The 23540-nt window shown below is 46.3% G+C and overlaps 1 protein-coding gene across 1 annotated transcript in view; it reads left to right on the forward strand.

The window, feature by feature from the left end:
- The window catches only part of RGS20 (regulator of G protein signaling 20), a 47991-nt gene that overhangs the window by 20274 nt on the left and 4177 nt on the right, over positions 1 to 23540 (forward strand). Inside the window, exon 3 of the mRNA XM_052651700.1 lies at positions 21724 to 21872. Within this exon, the coding sequence (XP_052507660.1) occupies positions 21724 to 21872 (149 nt within the window). The remainder of the gene's footprint in view (positions 1 to 21723; positions 21873 to 23540) is intronic.

Below are 23540 nucleotides of genomic sequence, written 5' to 3' on the forward strand. Positions count from 1 at the left end.
CCGCCCCCTCCTCGCGCTCCCACTCCCCAGCCCCCGGCTACTGCGGGCTTGGGGGGACAGGGAGGAAATGACGTGATGTTATTTTAGGGTCAGGTCGGCTTCCAGCTTCGGTTCAGCTCTCCGCGCTCGGGCGCACGGCCCCGGCAGTCAGACTGCGTCTCGATCCCAAGGGAGCGCCGCGGTCTTAAGGCCTCCGCGGCCGCAGAGCTGGGCGGCGGGTTCCCCCCACCCTTCAGGTCTCCTCCTTCCTCGGATTCCAGTCAGGAGTTAGTTATCCCCCGCTCGCTCCCACCCCCACCCCGCAATCCAGTCAGGTGGGGCCTTCGACTCACTCGGGCGGGTAGGGAGGGGTGAGGAACCCCTTTTCAGTATCGGGCCGTTGGCGGCTGAGGCTGCAGCCTGAGAGGGTGGGGGGCGAGCTGGGAGAAGCACTCGGGGGAAAGGAGACGGTGGGGACTGCCCTCCCGAGGCGGAGAGTCGGCGGCCGAACTCTCCAGGTAGCAGCACCTGGGCGCGCGGCCCAACCCCGCGCGCACACTGGCTCCTCCTTCCCACCGCTCCATTCATAAGGTCCCACGCTCTTTCTCCCGCACGCCTGAGTCCCATCCAGTCCCCGCGAACCCCAGCGTAATGAATAGCCGAGGGGGGTCTTCGGCGCCCACTCTCCGTACTTCCTAATCAGGGGCTGGAGAAGGGGACCAAGGTCCGGGCGTGGATGGGGACCCCCAGCTCTCGCCGCAGAGGAGCGCGCCGCCGGAGGCGAGCCCTGGGATCGCGGAGCCAGGGAGCAGGAGAGAGGGGCGGGGAGAGGCAGAGCCGAGGGAGGGAAAGAGCGAGAGCCGAGGGCGACTGGAAAGGCCGAGAGCCAAAGGCAGAGGAGAGCCAGGGAGGGCGATCGCGGGCTTAACAAGGGCTGCACTTGGAATTATAATAAAAATCAGGCACTCGCGGGACGCATGCGCACAGAGGACGGAGGCGAGCTGGCCCCAGCCACCCCTCCGGCTCTCCGGGTGGACGGAGGAACCGTGAGTACCCGCTAGCTCAGCGGCTCCTTCTCCCTTCCGGACTCGCGCTCAGACCTCGGATACCCGGGCGGCGGGGGCTGGGCGGGAAGCGCACGGGGGGCAGGACGGCGGTGGCGGGAGCAGGCCTGAGTCAGTGCGCAGCGGGTGTTGGGCTTGGACTGTGACCGCGTTTTCAGGGTCTCCGCCGGGGAGTCCGCAGGATTCGACCCCGGTGGCCCGGCGTCAGTGAGTGGGTGGGCTACTGACACCCGAAGCGGATTTGAGAAACTTTGGGCGCCGGAGGCCGGCAGTGCGCCCAGGTGGAGAGGAAGTGGAGACTTCCACTCCGGCTGGCGCCCTCCACGGAGCCCCGGGGGTCTGACTCTGTGTCGGCCCTGAAGCTCTTGAAAACGCAGTGGACAGAACTGTCTGCACCCTCTGCCCGCGCGGAGGAGGTGCAGGCGGCGCGGCGGGTGTTTTACTTGTAGTAACCGCGCGGTTAGTCGCCCGCGCTCTCCCGGCTGCGTTCGGAAGGTGGAACGAGTCTGGCGCCCCGATTGCGGGGATCTGAGCGGGCCCGGGGCTGGAGTGGACCTCTGGGGCAGCGGCGCGAAGCGGGGAGTGGGCTTTGGGGGTCGGTGGGCGCCGCTACTCCCCTCCTTGGATTGTGGAGGAGTGGGCAAGGGAGCGGTCGCGGAGGAGGCGGGGCGCCGGCGGGACTGGATTGTGCGCCCGGGGCCCTACAGCGGTGGGGGCAGCGGGCTGGAAGGAGTGGGCAGCGGGTGTGGGGGGTGGTCTCGATGCTGCGGGAGCCGACTAGGGTAGGGCCTGAGGGCCCGAGTGGCTTGCGAGCCCCCGGGACTGGCCAGCGATGGGGAAAAGCCTGGGCACCGGGCAGGGGGCGAGGCCGGGAGTGCAGCTCTGTCCCCGCGACCCCCGCGGTTGACCGGCTGCAGGAGTGGGCTCCGAGGCCCAGCTTCAGTCTGTGAGGAGGACGGAGCTCCGGGGGAACTCACCCCGACTTCCCTTCCTCCGGAGAATCCGGCCGAGGCCGAGCGCTCTTTGTCTGACCCCGCCGAGCCGATTGGCCAGAGGGCGCCGGGTGTCCCGCGGATGCCTGCGGCGCCGGCGGAACGCCCCTCGGCCACCAGCGGGCCGAAGCCGTCATTCGCCCGTGGGGCTCGCGCTATCCCCGGAGGCGGGGGCTTCTTCTCGTCACCCTCCGGCGTCAGCTCCCCTCTTTTGGAGCCCAGGGCCCCTGCGTGGCTGGGCTTCAGTTCCCTTCTGGTGGTTCCAGATCGCGAAGTTGACCAAACGAAGGTCCGAGTTGACGAAATGGATGTGACTTCTTCCCCAGACTTGGCAAAGGAAATTGTAATGAAGAGGATCTGCCTGTAAAGTCTTAGCTTTGTTTTCCCTTTTGCTCACGACCTGATTTTCTCCTGGGCCTCGTCCTGTACGTTTAGTGGCATCTTTTGTATCACGTGTCAGTATTGCGTAGGAGGCACAATATTTCGTAATAGGTAGAAGTCCTGAACTCAGGAACTGTCCAGATTCAGATCTCCGTTTAGCTGTGTGACTTCAGGCAAGTTACTCAACCTCCCTGTGCCATAGTTTTCATCGTCTGTAAAATAGAGATAAGAAAAGCAGGTATGCCTCTGGCGCCCAAAGTTTCTCAAATCTGCTTCGAGTGTCAGTAGCCCACCCACTCACTGGGTTGACTGCCAGCATTCAGTAAATTCCCTGGAGAAGCAAATGGCAACCCACTCCAGTATTATTGCCTAGAAAACGCCATGGACAGAAGAGCCTGGCGGGCCAGAGTCCATGGGGTCGCAAAGAGTCCCACATGACTGAAGCCTCTTAGCACACATTCAGTAAATTAATGCAGTAGAGCCCTGTTCAGTTCAGTTCAGTTCAGTCACTCAGCTCAGTCGTGTCCGACTCTTTGTGACCCCATGAATCGCAGCACGCCAGGCCTCCCTGTCCATCACTAACTCCCGGAGTTCACCCGAACTCATGTGCGTCAAGTGCCATCCAGCCATCTCATCCTCTGTCATCCCCTTCTCTTCCTGCCCCCAATCCCTCCCAGCATCAGGGTCTTTTCCGATGAGTCAACTCTCCGCATGAGGTGGCCAAAGTACTGGAGTTTCAGCCTCAGCATTAGTCCTTTCAATGAAATAGAAGATGTCCATCAAAATTAGGAAAATATAAAATGTTTTCTGTCAGTATCTAAATTTAAAAACAATACATTTCTACATTATAAGGACACTTTTATTTCAAATAATTATTTTATTTATTTATAACCTTCAAATAGCATTTTAAGAATATTATCTCAGGACCTCCCTGGTGGTCCAGTGTTTAAGACTATGCTCCCAGTGCAGGGCACCCAGGTTCAATTCCTAGTCAGGGAACTAAATCCCACATACTACAGCTAAGAGTTCCAGTGGCTCAACTAAGACCCAGTGCAGCCAAATAAATAAATAAAATTATTTTTAAAAAGAAGAAAAGATTATCTCTAAACTTCAAAATATTTCACTTTGTAAAACAAATATGCATTAAAACTATGTTTTAGGTCATGCTATATTTGGAAAATCCAATGTCTGCATTAAAATACTACACTGAGTCCATTTTAATTAAGAGAATGTGGAAACTTGGGAGCTAGAAATGCTAACTTTCCTAAAATCCAATCAAAGTCGCTCAGTCATGTCTGACTCTTTTCAACCCTATGAACTATACAGTCCATGGAATTCTCCAGGCCAGAATACTGGAGAGAGTAGTCTTTCCCTTCTCTGGGGGATCTTCCCAACCCAGGGACTGAATCCAGGTCTCCTGCATTGCAGGTGGATTATTTACCAGCTGAGCTACCAAGGAAGCCCGATATCAAAAGTATAGAATGATAAAAGTCAGATTATTCACTTACTTCACTTTACAGAAGTGGAAACATTCAGAGAAGTTAACCGCCTTGTCAAACATCTCCAGCTAAACAGAAGCCAAAATGAGATTAGAATTAGATCGGACTCGATGCCCAGGGCTCTTACACACCAAACAGATGATTTTCTGTTGACTGCAGATTGATGCATGTGTGTGCTCAGTCCCTCTTGCAGACCCCAGGACTGCCAGGCTCCTCTGTTCATGGGATTTCCCAGGAAAGTACTGGAGTGGGTTGCCATTTCCTTCTCCAAGGGATCTTCCCAACTCAGGGTTCAAATCTGAGTCTCCTGTATTGGCAGGCAGATTCTTTACCACTGAGCCACATGGGAAACTCTTGCAGATTCATGAACCTCTAACAAATAGGAAACCAGAAGGAAAAAATATACAAGCATGCGTTATCTTCAACGTAAGAAAGGCCAGGCAGTAATGTTGTTACTACTGTCAGACCCTTTAATCATGGTCCCTCACAGCAGAAGATATGACCACGTGACTTGCTCGAGGTATGGAGAGGTGTCAGATCAAAGCAGAGACAGCATTAGAATTTCATATCCCACATTTTGCTGAGGCAGTCTGAGCATGGGTTGGAAAAGAATTTCCAGACACAGCATTTCAGAAGGGAGAAGTTTATTAAGAACAAAGAGCAGAGATAAAGTGGGCACTGTGAGCACAGCGGTCTGACCACCTAATAGACCAGGGAAAGCCGACAGTGTTCGTGGGTTAATAGTAAATTTTTACAGCTTCAGACAAAATTCCTTCTGGAAGGTTGGCATTAGGTGATTGGTTGGGGTACTATAGGGTGTTTACTGGAGTGGGCACCTTTACCTAATTGGGAGTCAGGAAGCTTGTCAGTGATGATCAGGGGGCTTTTGGCAAGGTTACACAGTGGCTCAGTCAGCTTCAGAGGTGACCTTGATTCTGGGCTTCGCTTCTGTGGCCTTGGTGCGAGGCCTTGCCCCTGTGGCCTTCGGGGCAGGACTCAACACATTTGATTGATTAATCCCTTGTAGCAGTTTTACATTAGAAAACATTTTTGACCTTTTCTTAGATTTTTAATCCCCTTTCTTCTGGCTTTTGACAGTCTTTAGCCTGTAAAGTCTTCCAAGATTGGGCTGCCCAGGTGACTCAGTGGTAAAGAACCCGCCTGCCAGTGCAGGAGACATGGGTTCGATCCCTGGATTGAGAAGATCCTCTGGAGAAGGAAGTGGCAACCCACTCTAGTATTCTTGCCTGGGCAGTCTCATGGATCCAGAGGAGTTTGGCTGGCTACAGTCCAAGGGGTTGCATAGAGTCATACACAACTTAGATTACATACAAGGAGATTTTATTATTCCAGATTATGTAGACAAACAAGAGTGAGAGAGGTAAAGAAGTTTTCTTATTTTAATACAGTGGCACAGATGGCTGGTTTCATTTCAGACACTTGAACATCAGTTCCCAAAGTCCTGGTGTTCTTTCATTTTTGCATGGAGCCGGCTCATGACATTCACCTTTCACTAACAGATGCAGCTTAAAGGTCCAGACTTCACATAAGTAGTTTAGAAATGACATGACGTGTGTGCCTGCTAAGTCACTTTGGTCATGTCTGACTCTTTGTGACTCCTTGAACTGTAGCCTGCCAGGCTCCTCTGTCCATGGCATTCTTCAGGCAAGAATACTAGAGTGGGTTGCTGTGCCCTCCTCCAGGGGATCTTCTTGACCCAGGGATCGAACCCTCGTCTCTTAAATCTACCTGCATTGGTAGGTGGCTTCTTTACCACTGGTGCTACCTGAGAAGCCCCCAGACTTCAGATAAGTGGTTTAAAATGACATGGCAGAGCCTTTCAAGTGAGTAGTCTTGCACAGTTATTCACAGGAATGATGTATCTACCACGGAAAGTACTTCTAGGAACTGCATCTGCATCCTTGAAGGAGACCATGGTTCTCTCCAGTTGTGAACTGGATAGCTTACCCTCAGTTTTGCATTTCTGTACACTTGTTCATAGATGGAAATCCATGGCATTAAGCAAGGAGTGACTTTCTAGCAGGCTCCTAAGTCAGTTCAGCAGAACTGAGTTTTGAAATCGCATGTATCAAGTCAGCCCCTTATGATTATCATGTGAATCATGGTCCAACTGGGAATAGAGCAGATTGGTTTGCTAGAACACCAGGTGACTCACAGGGTGTGCTTCTATTCATATTTGTTTAGTGTCAGCAGCAGCTAATAGGGGTCAGTCGAATCAGAGCCTAGCATTCAGTACATTACACGTGAGTCACTGACTCCCCAGCCCTTCTGAGATGGTCCCTGAATGTTACCTTGAGCAGCCACTTTAAGGGACAGCACTGCCCGGCGTGAGTTAGTTCCCAGTACGACTGAATGGGCTTCTGCAGCAGCTGTTCACAGGCAAGTCTGATGTGACTGAGTGCTCAAGGTGGTGTTCCGCAATTACAAATTCGTAGAACCCAGCTGATTTCATTCTAGCTATTTGTGTGGGGAGTCATTTGTGAAAAGTGAGCAATATGCTCCATTACCTGGCAGTGATATTTCACTGGAGTTATTTCAATGATTATTACAGCTGATTGACCTTGCTGATTTGGGAATTCTCAGTTTCCAGTTATTAATAAACTTTACACTATAAAATCCTTCTCAAGTACGTATCAGTGTTTGGATTTTAGACAATGGTATCTCATGCAAAGTCACCTTGCAGTTGAACTTCCTAATGTCCTGGGTTGACTGTGTGCACCTCAGTCCCACTGTGAAGTGGAGGAAAACATCTTGTTTTCTTGGTTTTTCTCTGTTTGTGCGCCTGTCACATCTGATGCTAACTGGATGCTGTTTGCTCCAGAGAGCCAGAACACGAGTTTGCAGCAATACATGCAGCGCTCCCAAGCCTTCTGGGGCTGTTTGACTAGGTCCATGCAAGCTTGTATTGCTGTTCTGATGCAAGTTGGTGGAAAGAATTGTTCAACCCACACCCTACCCAACCCTTGTAGATGACTTTCATGTATGGCGGGAGGAGGTTGATAATGAGATTTAAGGTTTTGTATTTATTTGGCTGTGTCCCGTCTTAGTTGTGGCACATGGAATATTCGTTGCATCATGTGGGAACCTTCCTGTCCACCTACAGGTTCTTTAGCTGTGGCACCTAGGCTCAGTAGTTGCAGCCCTTGGGCTTAGTTGCTCTGCGGCATGTGGGATCTTAGTTCCCAGACCAGGAATCAAACCCACATCCCCTGCATGGCAAGGCAGATTCTTACCACTGGACCACCAGGGAAGTCCCAAAATAAAAATCATTTTTACATTAAGTTTCCTGTTAGGGCTTCCCAGGTGACTCAGTGGTAAAAAATCTGCTTGCTGATGCAGGAGACACAGGAGATATGGATTCAATCCCTGGGTCAGAAAGATCCCCTGGAGGAGGAAATGGCAACCCACTCCAGTGTTCTTTCCTGGAGAATCCCATGGACAGAGGAGCCTGGTGGGCTACAGTTCATGGGGTTGAAAAGAGTCAGGCATGACTGAGTGACTGAGCTTAAGATGGAAACAGCAGTCCTGGGGGGCGGTTCCAGAGTTGCCTGCCTCTTCAGCCCCTGGCCAGGGGGACAGCGCTGTGGTCCTACATTCCTGAGGCCAAAGGCCCTGCTCAGAGTTCGGTTGCTCAGCGTGATGGGGGCCACTGGAGCTGGTTTTGCTGCTCTAGCCTCCAGACTCCGAGAGGTCTGCCCTCGTCACAGCAGTGAAGGCTTGAGAACTGTGGGGTCTCAGGACTTCCCTGGTGGTCCAGGGTCCTTTGCCTTCCACTGCAGAGGGCACAGTTTTGATCACCGGTCGGAAAACCAAGATCCACATGCTGTGCAGTGCAGCCAAAAAAAAAAAAAGAATTATGGGATGTAGTTTTACAACAACCTAGAATTTATCAAATTCTCGTTAGAGCTAAGTCTCTGCTATAGAAAATAAGGCATTTCTAGACCTTTAAATGACCTGGAAGTTCTGTACTGTACTTCTGGCAAAATGAAGTACTTGCTTATGAACAAAAATATCTGAACAGCATACCAGACCAGGTGGAATAAATGTGGGTTAAACAAGGGTGAAGAAAATGGTACAAGAGTTATGAAAAACGTTCACAAAATCTAATAACATGAACAACTTGCCTGTTCAGGTTAAACGCATCATAAACTAACCTCCAAAAGATACCTCTTCTGTTATCTTCTAGTGATGTATTCAAAATCCTGAGGGTATTAAGCTATAAGTTCTAATTGTGATAGAGCACTTATTTATTAAAATATATCAAATGTAGTCTGAGAATGTGGAGACTGCATAGAGATTATTTTTTAATGGAAATTGTTCCTTTATGAGCCTTTTATGCATCCTTTAGGATGGGGTTTTACTCCTAGTTCCCTATGTCTGACTGCTTTCTGTGGTCACACAAAAAGAGATGAATGGCTATGGTTCTCTACAGCCTAAAATGCATAAGCATTAAACATTCCAACTCACTGAGAATTTTTGCAATTTTGGATCTGCTTGTTCAGCATATCTAGCCATCTAATACTTCATGCCGGCAGGGCGTGGGGTGGCGGGGAACCGAAAATTCAGGAGATATTTTGGTGCAAATTGTAGAAAACCAAAACAGAGATTCTGTCACACATGTCCTAGGAACAGCAGACAAAAACATCCCAACAGCTCAGCCCCTGGAGAACTGTCTTGGGAACAGGAAGGCAGTGTGGAACCGACGTGAAGGTGTTCTGGTATGTCCATTAGCCCATTCTCATCAGCAGCATACCTGCTGGAAAAGGACTCCAGAGGCATCCACTGATGGGCATCAAAAAGTAATCCCAGTCTGTCTAAAGGTGGCCCGTGTACAGCTGTGGGGTGAAGAGCGAGGCTCTGTGGGTGGATGGTGTAGGTCTGAGTCAGTGTGGAGACTGCCCCACGGAGTAAACAGAAGTAATGTGTGCTTACTACTCCATCTGCTCATTCAGACAAAAGGGAAACTGCACATAGGTTGGAAATGATTGAGAGAAAGCAGGCCCTGATAAGGAGCTAAGATTTTATTCTGGTGTCAAGGATTACCATTAATGGCCACGGGAGGGGGACTAACCACGACTGGATTCTAGATAAAAAGAGTAAATATTTTGGGCTTTGAGAGCCACGTGGTCTCCATTGCAACTACTCAACTCTGCACTGCCCCTAAAGTCTGTGGGGGAGAGAACTGGAGATGGACTGCCCATGGCCACCGGACTTACTCTCTAGTCCTTTACAGACAAAGTGTTACTTCTGACCCATAATCTAAATGTCAGTGTGGAGTACCACTACCAGGATCTTAGGAAACGGCCTCTAAAAAAGTAACTTCAACCAATAACAATGACATTTCTTAGAGTGATAAGGCACTCTCAAGAAAAAATAAAAAAAAAAGTTCAGAAGGACAGACCACGAATCCGGTGAAAGACAATCTCCTATAGGAGATAAAATCAAAGGATCTAATTTAAGTTTCCTTCAGGTATCCACCATTTCAACATTCAGCATTTTCATATGAATGGGAAAACTTAATGACAGTTAGCAAGTCCCAAAAGTACTAACGCAGCGACCTAAATGGGAAGGAAATACAAAAAAAGAGTGTGGATTTATGAATATGTACAGCTGAGTCACTTTATTGTACTGCAGAAACTGACACCACATTGTAAACTATTCGCCCTAAATAAATAAATAATTTTCAAAACTGATGCAGAAAAAAATGACACTGGAGGCAGGAAATAATTAAGTACAGATATTTTATTAAATTTGATATAAAATATTTTTTCAAAGTCATAATGAAGAAAGGAGAGGGAAATGATCCACACAAAGATTTTGTGGATGGGCGCTCAGACTGTGAAGGCTCTTAGGGATTCAGATTACAGCCTAAAAGCTTTAACAGGACGGGAGCGAATATTTCATATCATTTATAATAGGATTATCATCACAGATGAAAATTCTAACTGATAATGTACAAGAGGCCAAGTCTGACTAGCCAACCCTACCATCCAGTCACAGATCGTGGAGAATTTCCTATGGCGACAAGTAGAATTTGTGGTGGGAAAAAAAAGAGATAAAAAGTTTGCCTAGGCAGACCTGAAGGTAGAAAAGCCTAGTTTAGTGACTTACGAACACACCTTTCTGTAACTTTTATTATCCTTGGTTTGCATGTACATTAATACATTTCATAACCCATCTGCTGTAACTGGTGGAAAAGAAGTTCTTCAACCAGCAAATATTCCTCCAGGCCTGATGTGTATGAGGTTTGTGCTCAGTAAACACAGAATGGGTCAGGAGAGCCCGCAGACTGGACCAGACTACAAGACTGCAAGGGAGCTTTCAGAGGACCCTCTGGGTTTCCCTGGTAACCACCATTTGTCTCTGTTTGTACAGATTGAACTTTTTTTAGATTCCACATGTAAGCGATACAATCTAGTACTTTTCTGTCTGACTTACCTCACTTAACAGGATGTTCTCAAGGTCCATCCATGTTTTTCCCAAATGGGAGAATATCTTCCTTTCTTGTGGCTGAATAATATTCAGTCCTGTATGTATACCACCTCTTTTTTATCCACTCATCCTCAATGGGCACTTGGGTTGTTTCAACATCTTGGCTACTGTGAATAACGCTGCAGTAAACCTGGGTGTGCAGATAAGATATCTAAATCTTGTCTTCATGTCCTTTGGGTATCTACCGGAGTCAAGTCGAATTGCTGGATCATCTGGTAGTTCTATTTTTAGTTTTTTGAGGGACTTACATATCCTTCTCCATAGTGGCCACACCACTTACATTCCCACTAATGATGCTTCAAGTTTCCTTTTTCACCGCCTTGGCAACGTCTATTGTCTCTTGTCTTCTTGATGAAACTGGTTTCTTTCTTAATGCTCTTCTGCTTTCATCAGCATTTCAGGCACTTTCATAGAAGTGTGGACTTGTAGAGGCTTTACATTCACGTGAAGTTTCTATTCGCATTCTCAGGGTTTCATTGAAGCACATGTAATCCATGATACCCTCCAGGCTCTAGTTTTATTTAGATTTTAAAGCCAGAGGTAGAGATGAAATACGTATGAGACTGAACAGAATCAGGACTTATATGGCATTCATTGCACTTACCCACTGTCTTCCCTATTAAGTAAAATCTGAATTGTAGTTAGTTACATTCTGTTCATTTTGTTTCTCAGGGTGCACTTTGGGAACCCACTTCTTCCCTGTTGATTGTAGGAAAGGCTATAAATATCAAAATTCTCTGGGCCAAAGAGCACTCCAATGCTTTTAACCAAGGAAGAGCTTGCATTCCTGACCTTGGTGCTAACCTGTGTGGATAAAGGAGAGCACAGGGATGCTGTCTCACTGGCCCAGCGTCTTCATCTGGACTCCCCACTGTAACATGACATGCAGGGAAAGGATTTCCATGGCACTTTCCCCCAAAATACACACTTAAAGATTTGTGATAAACACCATGATTCTGGACTGGGCTGTAGCATTTCCCTCTGGAGCTAGGATCTGGGCCCCATAGGGACCATGCTCCAGTGCCGTGGGGTGCTCCATTCCTGTCTCCCCAGCGTCACCTTTGTTCTTGGCATCACCACTACCCCCCACTGCAGCAGCACAGCACAGGCACTAGTCCCCACCATCTTCTCTCTCCCTTCGTCCTTGGATATTTTTCTTTCCTTTTCTGATGTGTCTCAACTTTCAGTCACGGGCTGGCTTTATCATTTCCAACCAAATGACCACTGTCCGGTTAGTTATCGTTGTTGTTGCTGTTGTTCAGTCGCTAAGTCGTGTCTGACTCTTTGACCCCATGGTCTATAGCCCTCCAGGCTCCTTTGTCCATGGGATTTCCCAGGCAAGAATACTGGTGTGGGTTGCCACTTCCTCCTCCACGGGATCTTCCCAGACTAGGGATCGAACCTGCATCTCCACTGGCAGGTAGATTCTTTACCACTGAGCCACCAGGGAAGCCCAGTTAGTTACTATACCTGAGTCAAGTGAACTTGATGAAACAGGAAGTAGGAATGACAGCCACCAGAAGCACAGTGCAGGCAAGTGACTTATGTCAGAGGACACCCATTAGACATGTGCAGTTTAAGGACTGTTAGTAGATTCAGAGTAACTATCACCGTTATCCGCTTGAGAACATTTTCACATTTGCATCATTTCAAGAAGGAAGCCGCCTCTGTCAGCTGTCACCCACCAAGTCCCTTTCTTTTGCAACCCCGTTCGATTTTAGACATTCACTTGTCTGTGTTGAAAATATTTATTCCTGTTTTTTTCTGAAATTTGCAATTATTGCTCAGAAATTCTTAAAGAGCCAGGTGGCTAAGTGGTAAAGAATCCACCCGCCAATGTAGGAGATGCACAAGATTCAGGTTTGATCCCTGGGTCAGAAGATCCCCTGGAGGAGGAACTGGCAACCCACTCCAGTATTCTTGCCTAGGAAATCCCATGGACAGAGGAGTCTGGCGGGCTACAGTCCACAGGGCCACAAAGAGTTGGATGCAACCAAGCACGTGTTCCTTGCTTTGAAAGGAAGTGGTAAAAGTTGGCAGAAATTCTTACCCAGACCTGGCACATTCTTTACCAGTTTGAAGATTGCCTGAAACAGCCCTAGAGACAAAGATTTAGTAAATGCTGAATTCTTTCAGAGGTGCCCTGGGCTAAGCAGTCATCTATTGTCTCCTTGAGAAATCCCATGGCCTCATGGGGTAAGGAATGCCCACGGTCAACATTTCAATCAGTACTTGCAAAATACACTGTAACTGTTGATTGGTATTAAGAAAGAACAAGTAAAAGCATGTATAATTCATTTACTTCCTTCTGATCATACTTTAATTTCCCAAAGGCAGTTGCAAAAGTTGAGTTATACAATATGTTCATTTAATAATGACAGAAGAAAAGCACATCAGTATCCTAGTCTTAAAAACCTTCAGTGTGGTTCAAGTTACAAACTTGGTGACAACCAGATAAACAAAAGAGTAAAGATTTCCATTCAAAGTTACTGAAAAACAGATGGTCACTTAAGTAGTTCTTTTAGAAGCTAAGGACAGATGTGATCATCCATCTGGAAGTAATTATAATTCTAAAAAGTCTATTATTATTAAACTCTCAGTTGATTTCCCCTCCTAAAATAATGAACCAGCTTTTCCCTAAAATAGACCTGAAATTATCCAGGCAATAAAACCAAAAGGCAGAAAAATTTGAAAACTAGAGGACACATTAAGATCTCTCGCTAAAACTGGTAGGTTACTAAACATTGATAGCTTTCTGTGTCCTGTGAAGTGGAAGACACAGATTTGATTTGACTTTTGGTCTATTAACTGTGCTGAAGTCAGTGCAAGTAATTCTAGCTCTTCATTAATATTTCATGAGCCAGAGTGAGTTGGATTTTTTTTCTGGTGATGACTAGACCACAGGATTCGCACACTTAAAATCAGCTGACTTCAAGATCCCACGAAACAGTAGAAACACCGTTGTTGACAGGATTCATGTTATTTCTCAGCCGCTAATAATAACAACAGGTGGGAGCCCTGGGCAGGCTGAGGGCCTGTTTGTGACTTAATTGGCACCAGCTGATTGGTGTTTATGCCTGGAGTATGTCATTCAGAGAAAGCCACCTTCACCTGTTGCTATTTTCAGAGTAGGCAGCTAACTCCAGGGAGAGTTCTGCACTGTGTGATCCATCCACCCTCTACTTTCAGTTGGTCTGGTCTTCAAACCCCACTGTGTAAATTCCCTTTTTCAGTTGATTTACTGTGTTGTGTTACTTTGCACTGTACAGCAAAGTGATTCATTTGTATGTTTTTTTCCATTATGGTTTATCCCAGGATATTGAAGATAGTTCCTTGTGCTCTACAGCAGGACCTTGGCTATCCGTTGTGTATATTCTTTCTTCCTCCTTCCCTCCTCTCTCCTTTCTTCCTTCCTTCCTTCCCTCCCTGAGTCTCCCTTGCTATGCGAGGGTTTTCTCTAGTTACAGTGAGCAGGGGCTACCCTCTACTTGTGGTGCACAGACTTCTCTTTTCAGGGGCTTCTCTTGTTGTGGAGCTCTCGGATGTATAGGCTCAGCAGCTGGGGCACACTGGGCTTCGTTACTCCAGGGCATGTGGAAACTTCCTGCACCAGGGGTCAAACCTGTGTCCCCTGCACTGGTAGGCAGATTCTTAACCACTGAGCTACGAGGAAAGTCCCATTGTGTAGATTCTTCAATGAAATTCAACAAGAAGCCAAAAAAAGACTTCTTGTCGGATTCATCAGCCTCAGAGCCACTCATCCTTAGAAACAGCTCCTCTGGGTTCTGGAAGCCTGCGTGCCTGGCATACCAGACTGCTCTCTCCTCCCTCACGAGTAAAGACGTCTAACAGTTCCTTTCCTTACCCTGTGCCCTAGATTTCTTCCAGTTCTACCAGGAGTGAGGGGCTCGGGCTGAGAGGGTCCTGGATCACAGCTTCCTCCACCCCACCCCGGGGTGAGTGCCAGACCCCAAGGAGAACCTGTGGCAGCCCTACCCCACCCTCCACCAGGTACCACCACTGAGCACTCCCTGGATGCACTTGCCCTGCAGGCGGGGTCGGAGCAGAACCTAGAACTGACTCACATCTGCGAAAAATCATCCTGCATCTGGGGGAAGGGTGTTATTAATAGAAAGAGTTTTCCCAGGCTGGGAAGACTTAGAAGGCAGAAAGACCGAAAGGAGGCTAAAATTAGGAGCAAATGGGGCTAAGTCCTCAGAAACGTTACTGCAGAGAACAAGGGAAAGAGTCTCAGGAGGATGCAGAGAATGTTCCTGGAAGACTGTTCTCTTGATGATGTTGGTACCCCTTGAGGGGAGCTCAGGAAGGAGCCAAAGGGAAACGAACAGGTGTGGCCATGGAGGAGAGGAGCTCTATTCTGAATTCAGAGAGGCAACAAAAACCTGATCCTTTGAAGAGGCTCCAGGAAATATTGGGAGAGACTTCCCTGGTGGTCCAGCGCTTAAGACTTCGTCTTGCAGTGCAGGGAGTGTGGTCGGGGAGCTAAGATCTCACACCCTACCTCGGGGCCAAAAACCCAAAACAAAAACAGAAGCAGTGCTGTAACAAATTCAATGAAGACTTTCAAAAATTATCCACTTAAAAAAAAAAACTTTAAAAAAATATTTTTTGTTCAGTCGCTCAGTCATGTCTGACTCTTTGAGATCCCATAATTCCAGCATACCAGGCTTCCCTGTCCTTCACAATCTCCCAGAGTTTGATCAAACTCATGTCCATTGACTTGGTGATGCCATCCAACCATCTCATCCTCTGTCACCCCCTTCTCCTCCTGCCTTCAATCTTTCTCAGCATCACATAAAATATTAGGAGAGGAAATCCAGTCAATTAATGTGCTAGCATAACGTGCCGCCTCTGCTCAGTCGCTCAGTCATGCCCGACTCTTTGGCGACCCCATGTACTGTAGCCCATCAGGCTCCTCTGTCCATGGGATTTCCCAGGCAAGAATACTGGAGTGGGTTGCCATGCCCTCCTCAAAGAGATCTTCCCTACCCAGGGATCAAACCCATGTCTCTTATGTATCCTGCATTGGGAGGCAGATTCTTTACCACTTAGCCACCAGCGAAGCCCCATAACGTGTATGAGAGGTGGTCAGATAGTATGGTCTAGGCGGGAGCATCTCCATTTACTAGCTAGTAAACTTTTGTAAGCGACTTCCTTGGTGGCTCAGTGGTAAAGACTTTGCCTGCTAATGCAGGAGACTCAGGTTCTATTCCTGGGTCAGGAAGACCTCCTGGAGAAGGAAATGGCAACTCACTTCAGTATTCTTGCCTGGGAAATCTCATGGACAGAGGAACCTGGCAGGCTACAGTCCACAGGGTCGCAAAGATTTAGACACGACTGAGCAACTAAACAACAACAAGCAAACTTTTGTAAAGAGAAATTTCTCCTTATCAACTCTTCGGTTACCCTGGAGTCATGTTTGTGTTGGAAAAGATAGGATAAAACCTTGATTCTCTGTCAGTATTTACCAGTTTTCAAAATCAGTTTGTTCCCTAACATTTTCTAAAAGTAACAGTGAGTGTTTTTGCATCACTGTGAAATCACAGATTCACACACATCTGATATTTTTTTCATTGCAGTTAATATTTTCTTTCTGATACTTAAACTTTCCCACACTTGGCAGGGGCAGCCTTGTTTATATTAGCTCATGGCTCCCAAGTTTAGAATTTTTATATAGTCAAATCCGCCAATCTTTTATGATCTCTAGGGGGAAGAGTAATTGTGTCATGATATGTCGAAGCATCTAAAGTATGAGAGCCTAGTCACCTATTAAATGAAGGAGTCAGAGCTACATGTCCTATTCAGTAAGATTTCTGATATATTTTTAAAGCAAAAACATAAGGCACAGAGTCATACATAGCATCCGAGGCTGTTTAGATAAGCATTACTAAGACTGTGTTTTAAACTAAAGTTAATTATGTGTTCTTATAATCATAGGAATGGTTCTGGAGGGACTTCCCTGGCAGTCCAGCGGTTAAGATTCCTCACTTCCAACCGAGGGTTCGATCCCCGGTTGGGAAACTAAGATCCCAGATGCTTCGTGGCACAACCAAAAAAAGAGATAAAGAAATGGTTTGGGAAAGAATCACATCAAAATCTTAATAATGGTTATTTCTGGGGCTGGGAGAAGGACTAGAGAGTTCAGCAGAGCTGTGATTTCTCTGTGTTCAGCATGGAAGCCTGGCTGAGGATTCATCAGCATGTATTCCTTTTTTCATTGGGGATTTTCATTTTTAAAAAAAATTAGTTTTATTGGAATTTCCCTGGTGGTCCAGTGGTTGAGACTCCACGTGTCCCCCGCAGGGGGTGTGGGCTGGATCCCCTGGTTGCAGAACTAAGATCCCACATACTGCTCAGCAAGGCAAAAAAAAGAAAAAGTTTTGTTTTCAAATTTGGTTTTAAAGTTTTGCCTTTGATGAAATCTTATATCTGCAATTACATGTGCAACTGGTTTCTGCATTTGGGGCCAAAAGAAATGAAAAACTGATTGGAATATCTGAATACCTAAAGTGAAAGTGAAAGTGAGGTCGCTCAGTCGTGTCCGACTCTTTGCGACCCCATGGACTGTAGCCCACCAGGCTCCACTGTCCATGAGGCTCCGCTGTCCATGGGATTCTCCAGGCAAGAATACTGGAGTGGGTTGCCATTTCCTTCTCCAGGGGATCTTCCCAACCCAGGGATCGAACCCAGGTCTCCTGCATTGCAGGCAGATGCTTTAACCTCTGAGATATTAATGTTTATAAAAATATCATATTAAGTCAGACAGAGAAAGACAAATATCATATGGTATCACTTACATGTGGAATCTTAAAAAATGATACAAATGAACTTTTTTACAAACAGAAATAGAGTCACAAATGTAGGAAATAAACTTACGGTAACCAGAGGGATCGGGGAGAGGGATAAATTACGAGTTTGGGATGAACACATACACAGTACTGTATATAAAATGGGCTCCCCTGGTGGCTCAGATGGTAAAGAATCTGTATATAAAATAGGAAAAAAGGACCTACTGTATAGCACAGAGAACAATATTCAATATCTTATAGTAACCTACAATGGAAAAGAATCTGGAAAAGATTATTCAAAGTAACCGAATCACTGTTGGGCATCTGAAACCAACACAACATTGTAAATCAACTATACTTCAATTTTAAAAATGGTTACAGTTTTTTTAAAAAATGTAAAATATGTACAGTCTCAAGGGAAGAAGCATAATGTATCGGAAATAACATGAGTCACATGTGTGTGCATGTGTGTGTGAGCTGTTTGTAGATTCTAGTCACTTATACACTGTCAATTAGCCAAGGGGCCATGGAAAAGTCGCTTAGCTCCCTTGGCCTAAAAATTAAGTGGATTAGATCACGTACAGGTCAAAGTAAACATCATAACTAGAAATATTGGCACATTAGTGTGTTATAAAATGCAGGCATCTGAAAAAAAGAAAAATGCGTGTGTTTGTGCTGAGCTGTCAAATTTCTGAAGAAGGCCCTTGGATTGACAGACTGGCATGAAGAAAGACAGTGGGCTTGGCCACCTGGGCTACAGGTCCATCCGAGGCACCTCAGGGATGAGGTAAGCCTCTTTAAGCCTTGGTCTCTTCACCTGAGAAGAGGAGCTAATAACTGTCTTTCTTGGCTCACGGAAATGTGGGGGAAAATACAAATGAGGTAATACATATGAAAGTCTCCTGTAATCTGTGAAGCCCCATAAAAATATGAAGCATTGTTCTCTTAATTAGCCTTGAATCTTGTTCACACTCGTAAATGTGGCCTTATTTGGAAAAGGGCCTTTGCAGATGTAATCAGGTGCAGATGAGGCCACACTGGACCGGAGTCTCCTTATAAAGACCAGGGTGTCCTTGTAAAGGTTGTCCTTATAAAGGCTGTCCTTATAAAGAGAGAGCACTCCTGGCTTTAAGGGGAGTTTGTCTCTCAAATTTCCTTATGTTCTGGCTTAACTCTTTCAGGGCCCATCACTTCTTACTGATGGTAAGATCATCCTTCTAAAGATCGCTGGGGATGGTTTTAATGTTATGTCCTTGAAGGTTCTTGGTTCTCCTTTATCAGGCCCTTGTCTATGATTCTACAGCTTAGAATCAGGCCCTTTCAAGAGAGAAGATTTTTTTTTTTTTCCCGTGCGATGCTTGTTCTTACATCATATTCCCTATGTGTAATTGAATAATGGCTATTTTCAGAATTTGGAAACCATAATGAAAATAAATAGCTATTCATGGAATCCAACTGCCAAGTTTAAGTTTACAAGAAAATAACTTTTCTGAGAAAGTCACTGTTAGGCTAAATTTTTTTATAACTAGTTGCTCCTTTCAATCCCAAATTACCAAATATTTTGATCAAGATTAAGAATTCACTTTTTTTTTTTCTTTACTTAATCTTGAAAAGAGTTCTCTTAAATGTTGGGTTCCTGGGAATGGAAAAGCCATGTTTGAGTAGGATGATCTCTTAGTTGAGATCTAAATATTTAATTGGGCCTCCCAGGTGGCTCAGTGGTAAAGAATCTCCCTGCCAAGCAGGAGACGTGGGCTCGGTCACTAGGTTGGGAAGATCCCCTGGAGAAGGAAATGGCAACCCACTCCAGTATTCTCGCCTGGAAAATCCCATGGACAGAGGAGCCCAGTGGACTACAGAACATTTAATAAACTGCCAACCTGTTTTCTACCATTTCCTCAGGCTGCCATAAATTATAGAAACAGTTTCTGAGGTCACTGACATTGGCTTTACATTCATCTAACTTCTAAGCCTCTGGACCCTCAAACAAAGGCTAGTTGCTGGGGCCTCATGCTTGGATCATGCCAACAGACACTGAAATTATGGCCAGTAGTCTGTGCCACACATAGCCCACAAGAGGAATATAATGGCAGTGTCAAAGGAGTACTGATTCTGTGTTGCTTAGAGCAGATGGAAATGAAATGTATTCAGAGTTCTCCCACACATATGATGGAGGCCACAAAAGAGATGCACAAAGTTCGTCTGGCAAATCAGACCACATATCAGTGTCTGAAAGGATGAGTTGAACTAACACATATGACAATGGCATATTTTTAAAATCTTGTATATAGGTAGGTATTTAATATATGTTATTAGTCTTCATGTTAATTAACTATGACACTTGAAAAATTAATTCTCTACAAATATTTAGTGACACTTACACAACTCTCCCATAAGTTACTACATGTTTGCATTTTGAACAGGCCTGCAATAATTGAAAGTGTCTCGATCAAATAATTAAGATAACCTATAATGACAAGTTCCAGTAAATTTGAAAATGCAATGAAAGGGATGGCTTATTTTTCAGGAAATGAAAAATACCCATACTGACTCAAAGAGAGGAAGAAAGTATGAAGAGAACAGAAATCAAACTTTAAGACTCAGTCTTGCAAAGATGTTGAAACAGGAGTCTCTTGAAGCCTGCTGACATGACCACATCACAGTCCTTCTTTTTTTTTTTTTGAGAAACAAGTGGGATTTTAAAAAATATAAAATTCCTTATTTACTTTTGGCGGTGCAGGGTCTTTGTTGCTGTTCAGGGTTTTTCTAGTTGCAGTGCTCAGGTTTCTCATTTTGGTGGCTTCTCTTGTTGCATAGCACGGGCTCTAGAGCACCTGGGCTCAGAATTGCAGATCCTGGGCTCTGGAACACAGGCTCAGTAGTGGCGGCGTGCTGGCTTAGCTGCTCCGCAGCATGTGGGATCTTCCCAGACCAGGAACTGAACCTGTGTCTCCTGCATTGGCAGGTGGATTCTTGACCAGTGAGCCACCAGGGAAGCCCTGGGATTTTGTTTTTAATGAGGCAAGTTGCATCAGTATCTTTGAGAAAATAACAGTTACCCAGAGCATCTGTGGTTCAAAGCTGATTAGTCTGGAGACTGTGCTGGCTTGTCCTTGCCCCTCCACGTCCTAAATGAAGTGAAAGCATTGTCTGTCTCTGGCTCCACTGAAATGCCACTGATGCGGTGAGAATTGGGTCCACCTGGGAGGATGGACTGCCCAGGCTGGTGCTCTGGACAGGTGTTGTGAGCATTGTTCTGCCTGTGGATGAGGGACAGTACAACCCTCTGAAGAGTCTCTTGTTCCGTCCTGGAACGTACATCCCCGTGTAATGAAAAGACGAGGGCTAATCCAAAGCTGTTGTTAATGAGTTTTAATTCATAAAGAGAAGTTAGCCTACTCAATATGAAAATACATAATAAAACTATGATAATTAAAACAAAGTCCAATAACGTGAAAAGATAAGTAATAGTAAGAATAGATAAATCTAATGTTGGAATGGAATAGCAAATACAGAATTTAATTCCAAAGACCTATTTAAGGTTCTTTAAAGACTTAAATTTTTTTTTCCTTTTACTCTGCCAACAATTTTTTAACCACTGTATCAAAAGTTAAAAATGGATTCAGCAATTTCTCTTTCTTATGCTGCTTTTATAGTTCTCTCCTCTAGACATTCCTGTAGTTCTCAGGAAAGGGGAAGGTTGAAGGGGTTTCCAGTGGCACCATGTCCAGGGAGGAAGGCCAGGGCATCATTTCTGCAGGTGGCAGCACGTTTGTGGAGGAGGCGTCACTGTCTCCTGGGTGTGCCCAGGGCATCACTGAGCAGGACACAGACGCGGCTCCAAGAGCTTTGCCACTGTGATCCAGTCAGTGCAGTTGCTCCCACGTGCCCCACGAAGTTGGTCCAGCAGGGGTGGGGTTGGGGGGGCACGCAAACTGGGAAACGCACCTGTGGGACGTCCTCACTGTGATGTCAAGGGATGTCCTGTCAGCATCCACCTCCTTGACCAAACTGTGAGCAATTTAGTGCAGGGACCTCCATTCGTTGTTTCGTTACTAGAATTTATCACAGCACATGGCAGATTCTAGACAGTGAATAAATGGTAAATGAATGGATTCTAAGGGTTTCCCAGGTGGCGCTAGTGGTAAAGAACCCACCTGCCAATGCAGGAGGCATAGGAGACAGGATTGAATCCCTGGGTTGGGAAGTTCCCCTGGAGGAGGGCACCGCAACCCATTCCAGTACTCTTGCCTGGAGAATATGGACAGAGGAGTCTGGCGGGCTAAGTCCATGGGTCGCAAAGAGTTGGACATGACTGAAGTGACTTAACACACATGCATGAATAGGTTCAAAGGACCAACTTTTACCAGAATTAGCAGAGATGACAGGATAGAGTCACACTGCATCTTCTCAATGATGCAAACAGTGGAATCTCCAGCTTACCTGATACTAACTCTGCCCCTCCACTCCACTTCTCCTGTTGCAGCCAATGGGGTCAGAATGGATGGAGATGCGGAAGCGGCCGGTGTGCGCAGCCCAGGAGCCCGCAGCCTGCGCCCCTGGCCAGCCCGGAGTAGAGAACCAGGGGTCCAACGCTTGCTGCTTCTGCTGGTGCTGCTGCTGCAGCTGTTCTTGGTAAGCTGGTGGCTTTGTTATGACCATGCTTATGATAAGAAAACGGTGCCTTGAACAGTGCCAGCTTATGATGATTCAGTAAGTGCTTTGTAAGGCTGTATGCTGTATGGCTGACACTGATGTGGGTTTTGTAAAGGACCACAAAAACAACAAAACAAACAAAAAACCAAGACAAGGGCTTCCCTGGGGCTCCTGTGGCTGGGGCTCTGTGCTCCCAATTCGGGGTCCAGGGTTCAATCCCTGGTCTGGGAACTAGATCCCATATGCCTCAGCTGAAAGATCCCGCCTCCTACAGCTAAGCCTGGGGTCAGCCAAGTGATTAAAAACACAAGGTCTTCCCTGGTGGTCCAGTGGTTACGAATCTGCCTGCCAGTGCTGGGGACATGGGTTTGTTTCCTGGTCTGGGAAGATCCCACATGCCATGGGGCAGCTGAGCCTGAGAACCACAATGACTGAATCCCATGGACTCTAGGGTCCCCAGTAAGGCAACTACTGAGCTTGTGTGCCTCAGCTACTGAAGCCTGTGCAGCTAGAGTCCATGCTCCACAACAAGAGAAGCCACCACAGTGAGAAGCCTACACCCACCGCAACTTGAGAAAAAGCCAGCCTAGCAACGAAGACCCAACATTGCTAACCTTTAAAAAATAAATAAATATTTAAAAAAAAGACAAGGCTGCATCCTAGCTCTGAACGGACAAAATCCAGTCCCTGAAATCAGGCTAACTAATATATATCAAATGTCTGAAGAGCAATCTAAGCTAGCTGATAGTTGAATGTTAATATCTGGGCAAAAATGGTGCCTATATTGTCAAAAAGGAGTGAACTCAAGGCCCTCTACTTGGAGATAAAGAGTTTTTGGAGGAGTTACAATTTAATCTGGGTCTTAAAGATTAGGGTTATGAAAGAGCATGAGCCTGCATTTTATATTCTGCTGCTTCTGTTCTATTAATACTGTTTTTAATAAAGAAAATTATTAAAATTTATGCTGGACAGAGAGAGGAAAAGCTAAAAATATAGGCTAACTTACTCGAAGAGGAAGATACACATTCATTGCTTAAAAAAAGAGAAACAACTTGACTGTTTGAGTCACTGCTGAAGATCTGGAAGAAGGAGTATGATTTACACTCAGAAATCACATGGGCATTAGATTGCATCTCTGATATCTTGTATATGAAACATACCTCATGCCAACCAAATGTGCGTGTAGCTTTAGTCAATGAAACCATTGTAATGTACTTGGGCTTGACTGCAAGTTCGACCCAGACCATGCAGAAGAAGAAACCCTGGGATAGATCAGTGACAGAATCACACGAAGTGATGAGGGGACCGGAAAGTTGAAAATGGGAAGTCCCAGGCAGTTTGTTTGGTCTGCTCCTGCTTGCCTTGGGCTGGCATTAATTTCCAAGAAGCTCCACTCCGGTGAGTAGGCCTAGAAGTGCGACCCTTTGAGAACAGATGGAACTCAATGCTGGGAGGTCTGTCTATTCGGGACAGAACCCCAGACTCTGGTGGGAATACAGGGCTGAGTGGCCTGGCATTTGAGGCAAGCCTACAGCCCTGAGTAGAAGTCTAGAGGACCCAGCAGGGGACCGGAGGAAAGGGTGTGTTGGCAGCCCCTGCACCACGTGTGTCCAGGACCCCCTAATGGGAAGAAGACCACATTTAAGC

Source organism: Budorcas taxicolor, chromosome 14, assembly GCF_023091745.1.
Source record: "Budorcas taxicolor isolate Tak-1 chromosome 14, Takin1.1, whole genome shotgun sequence".
Taxonomy (NCBI): Eukaryota; Metazoa; Chordata; class Mammalia; order Artiodactyla; family Bovidae; genus Budorcas; species Budorcas taxicolor.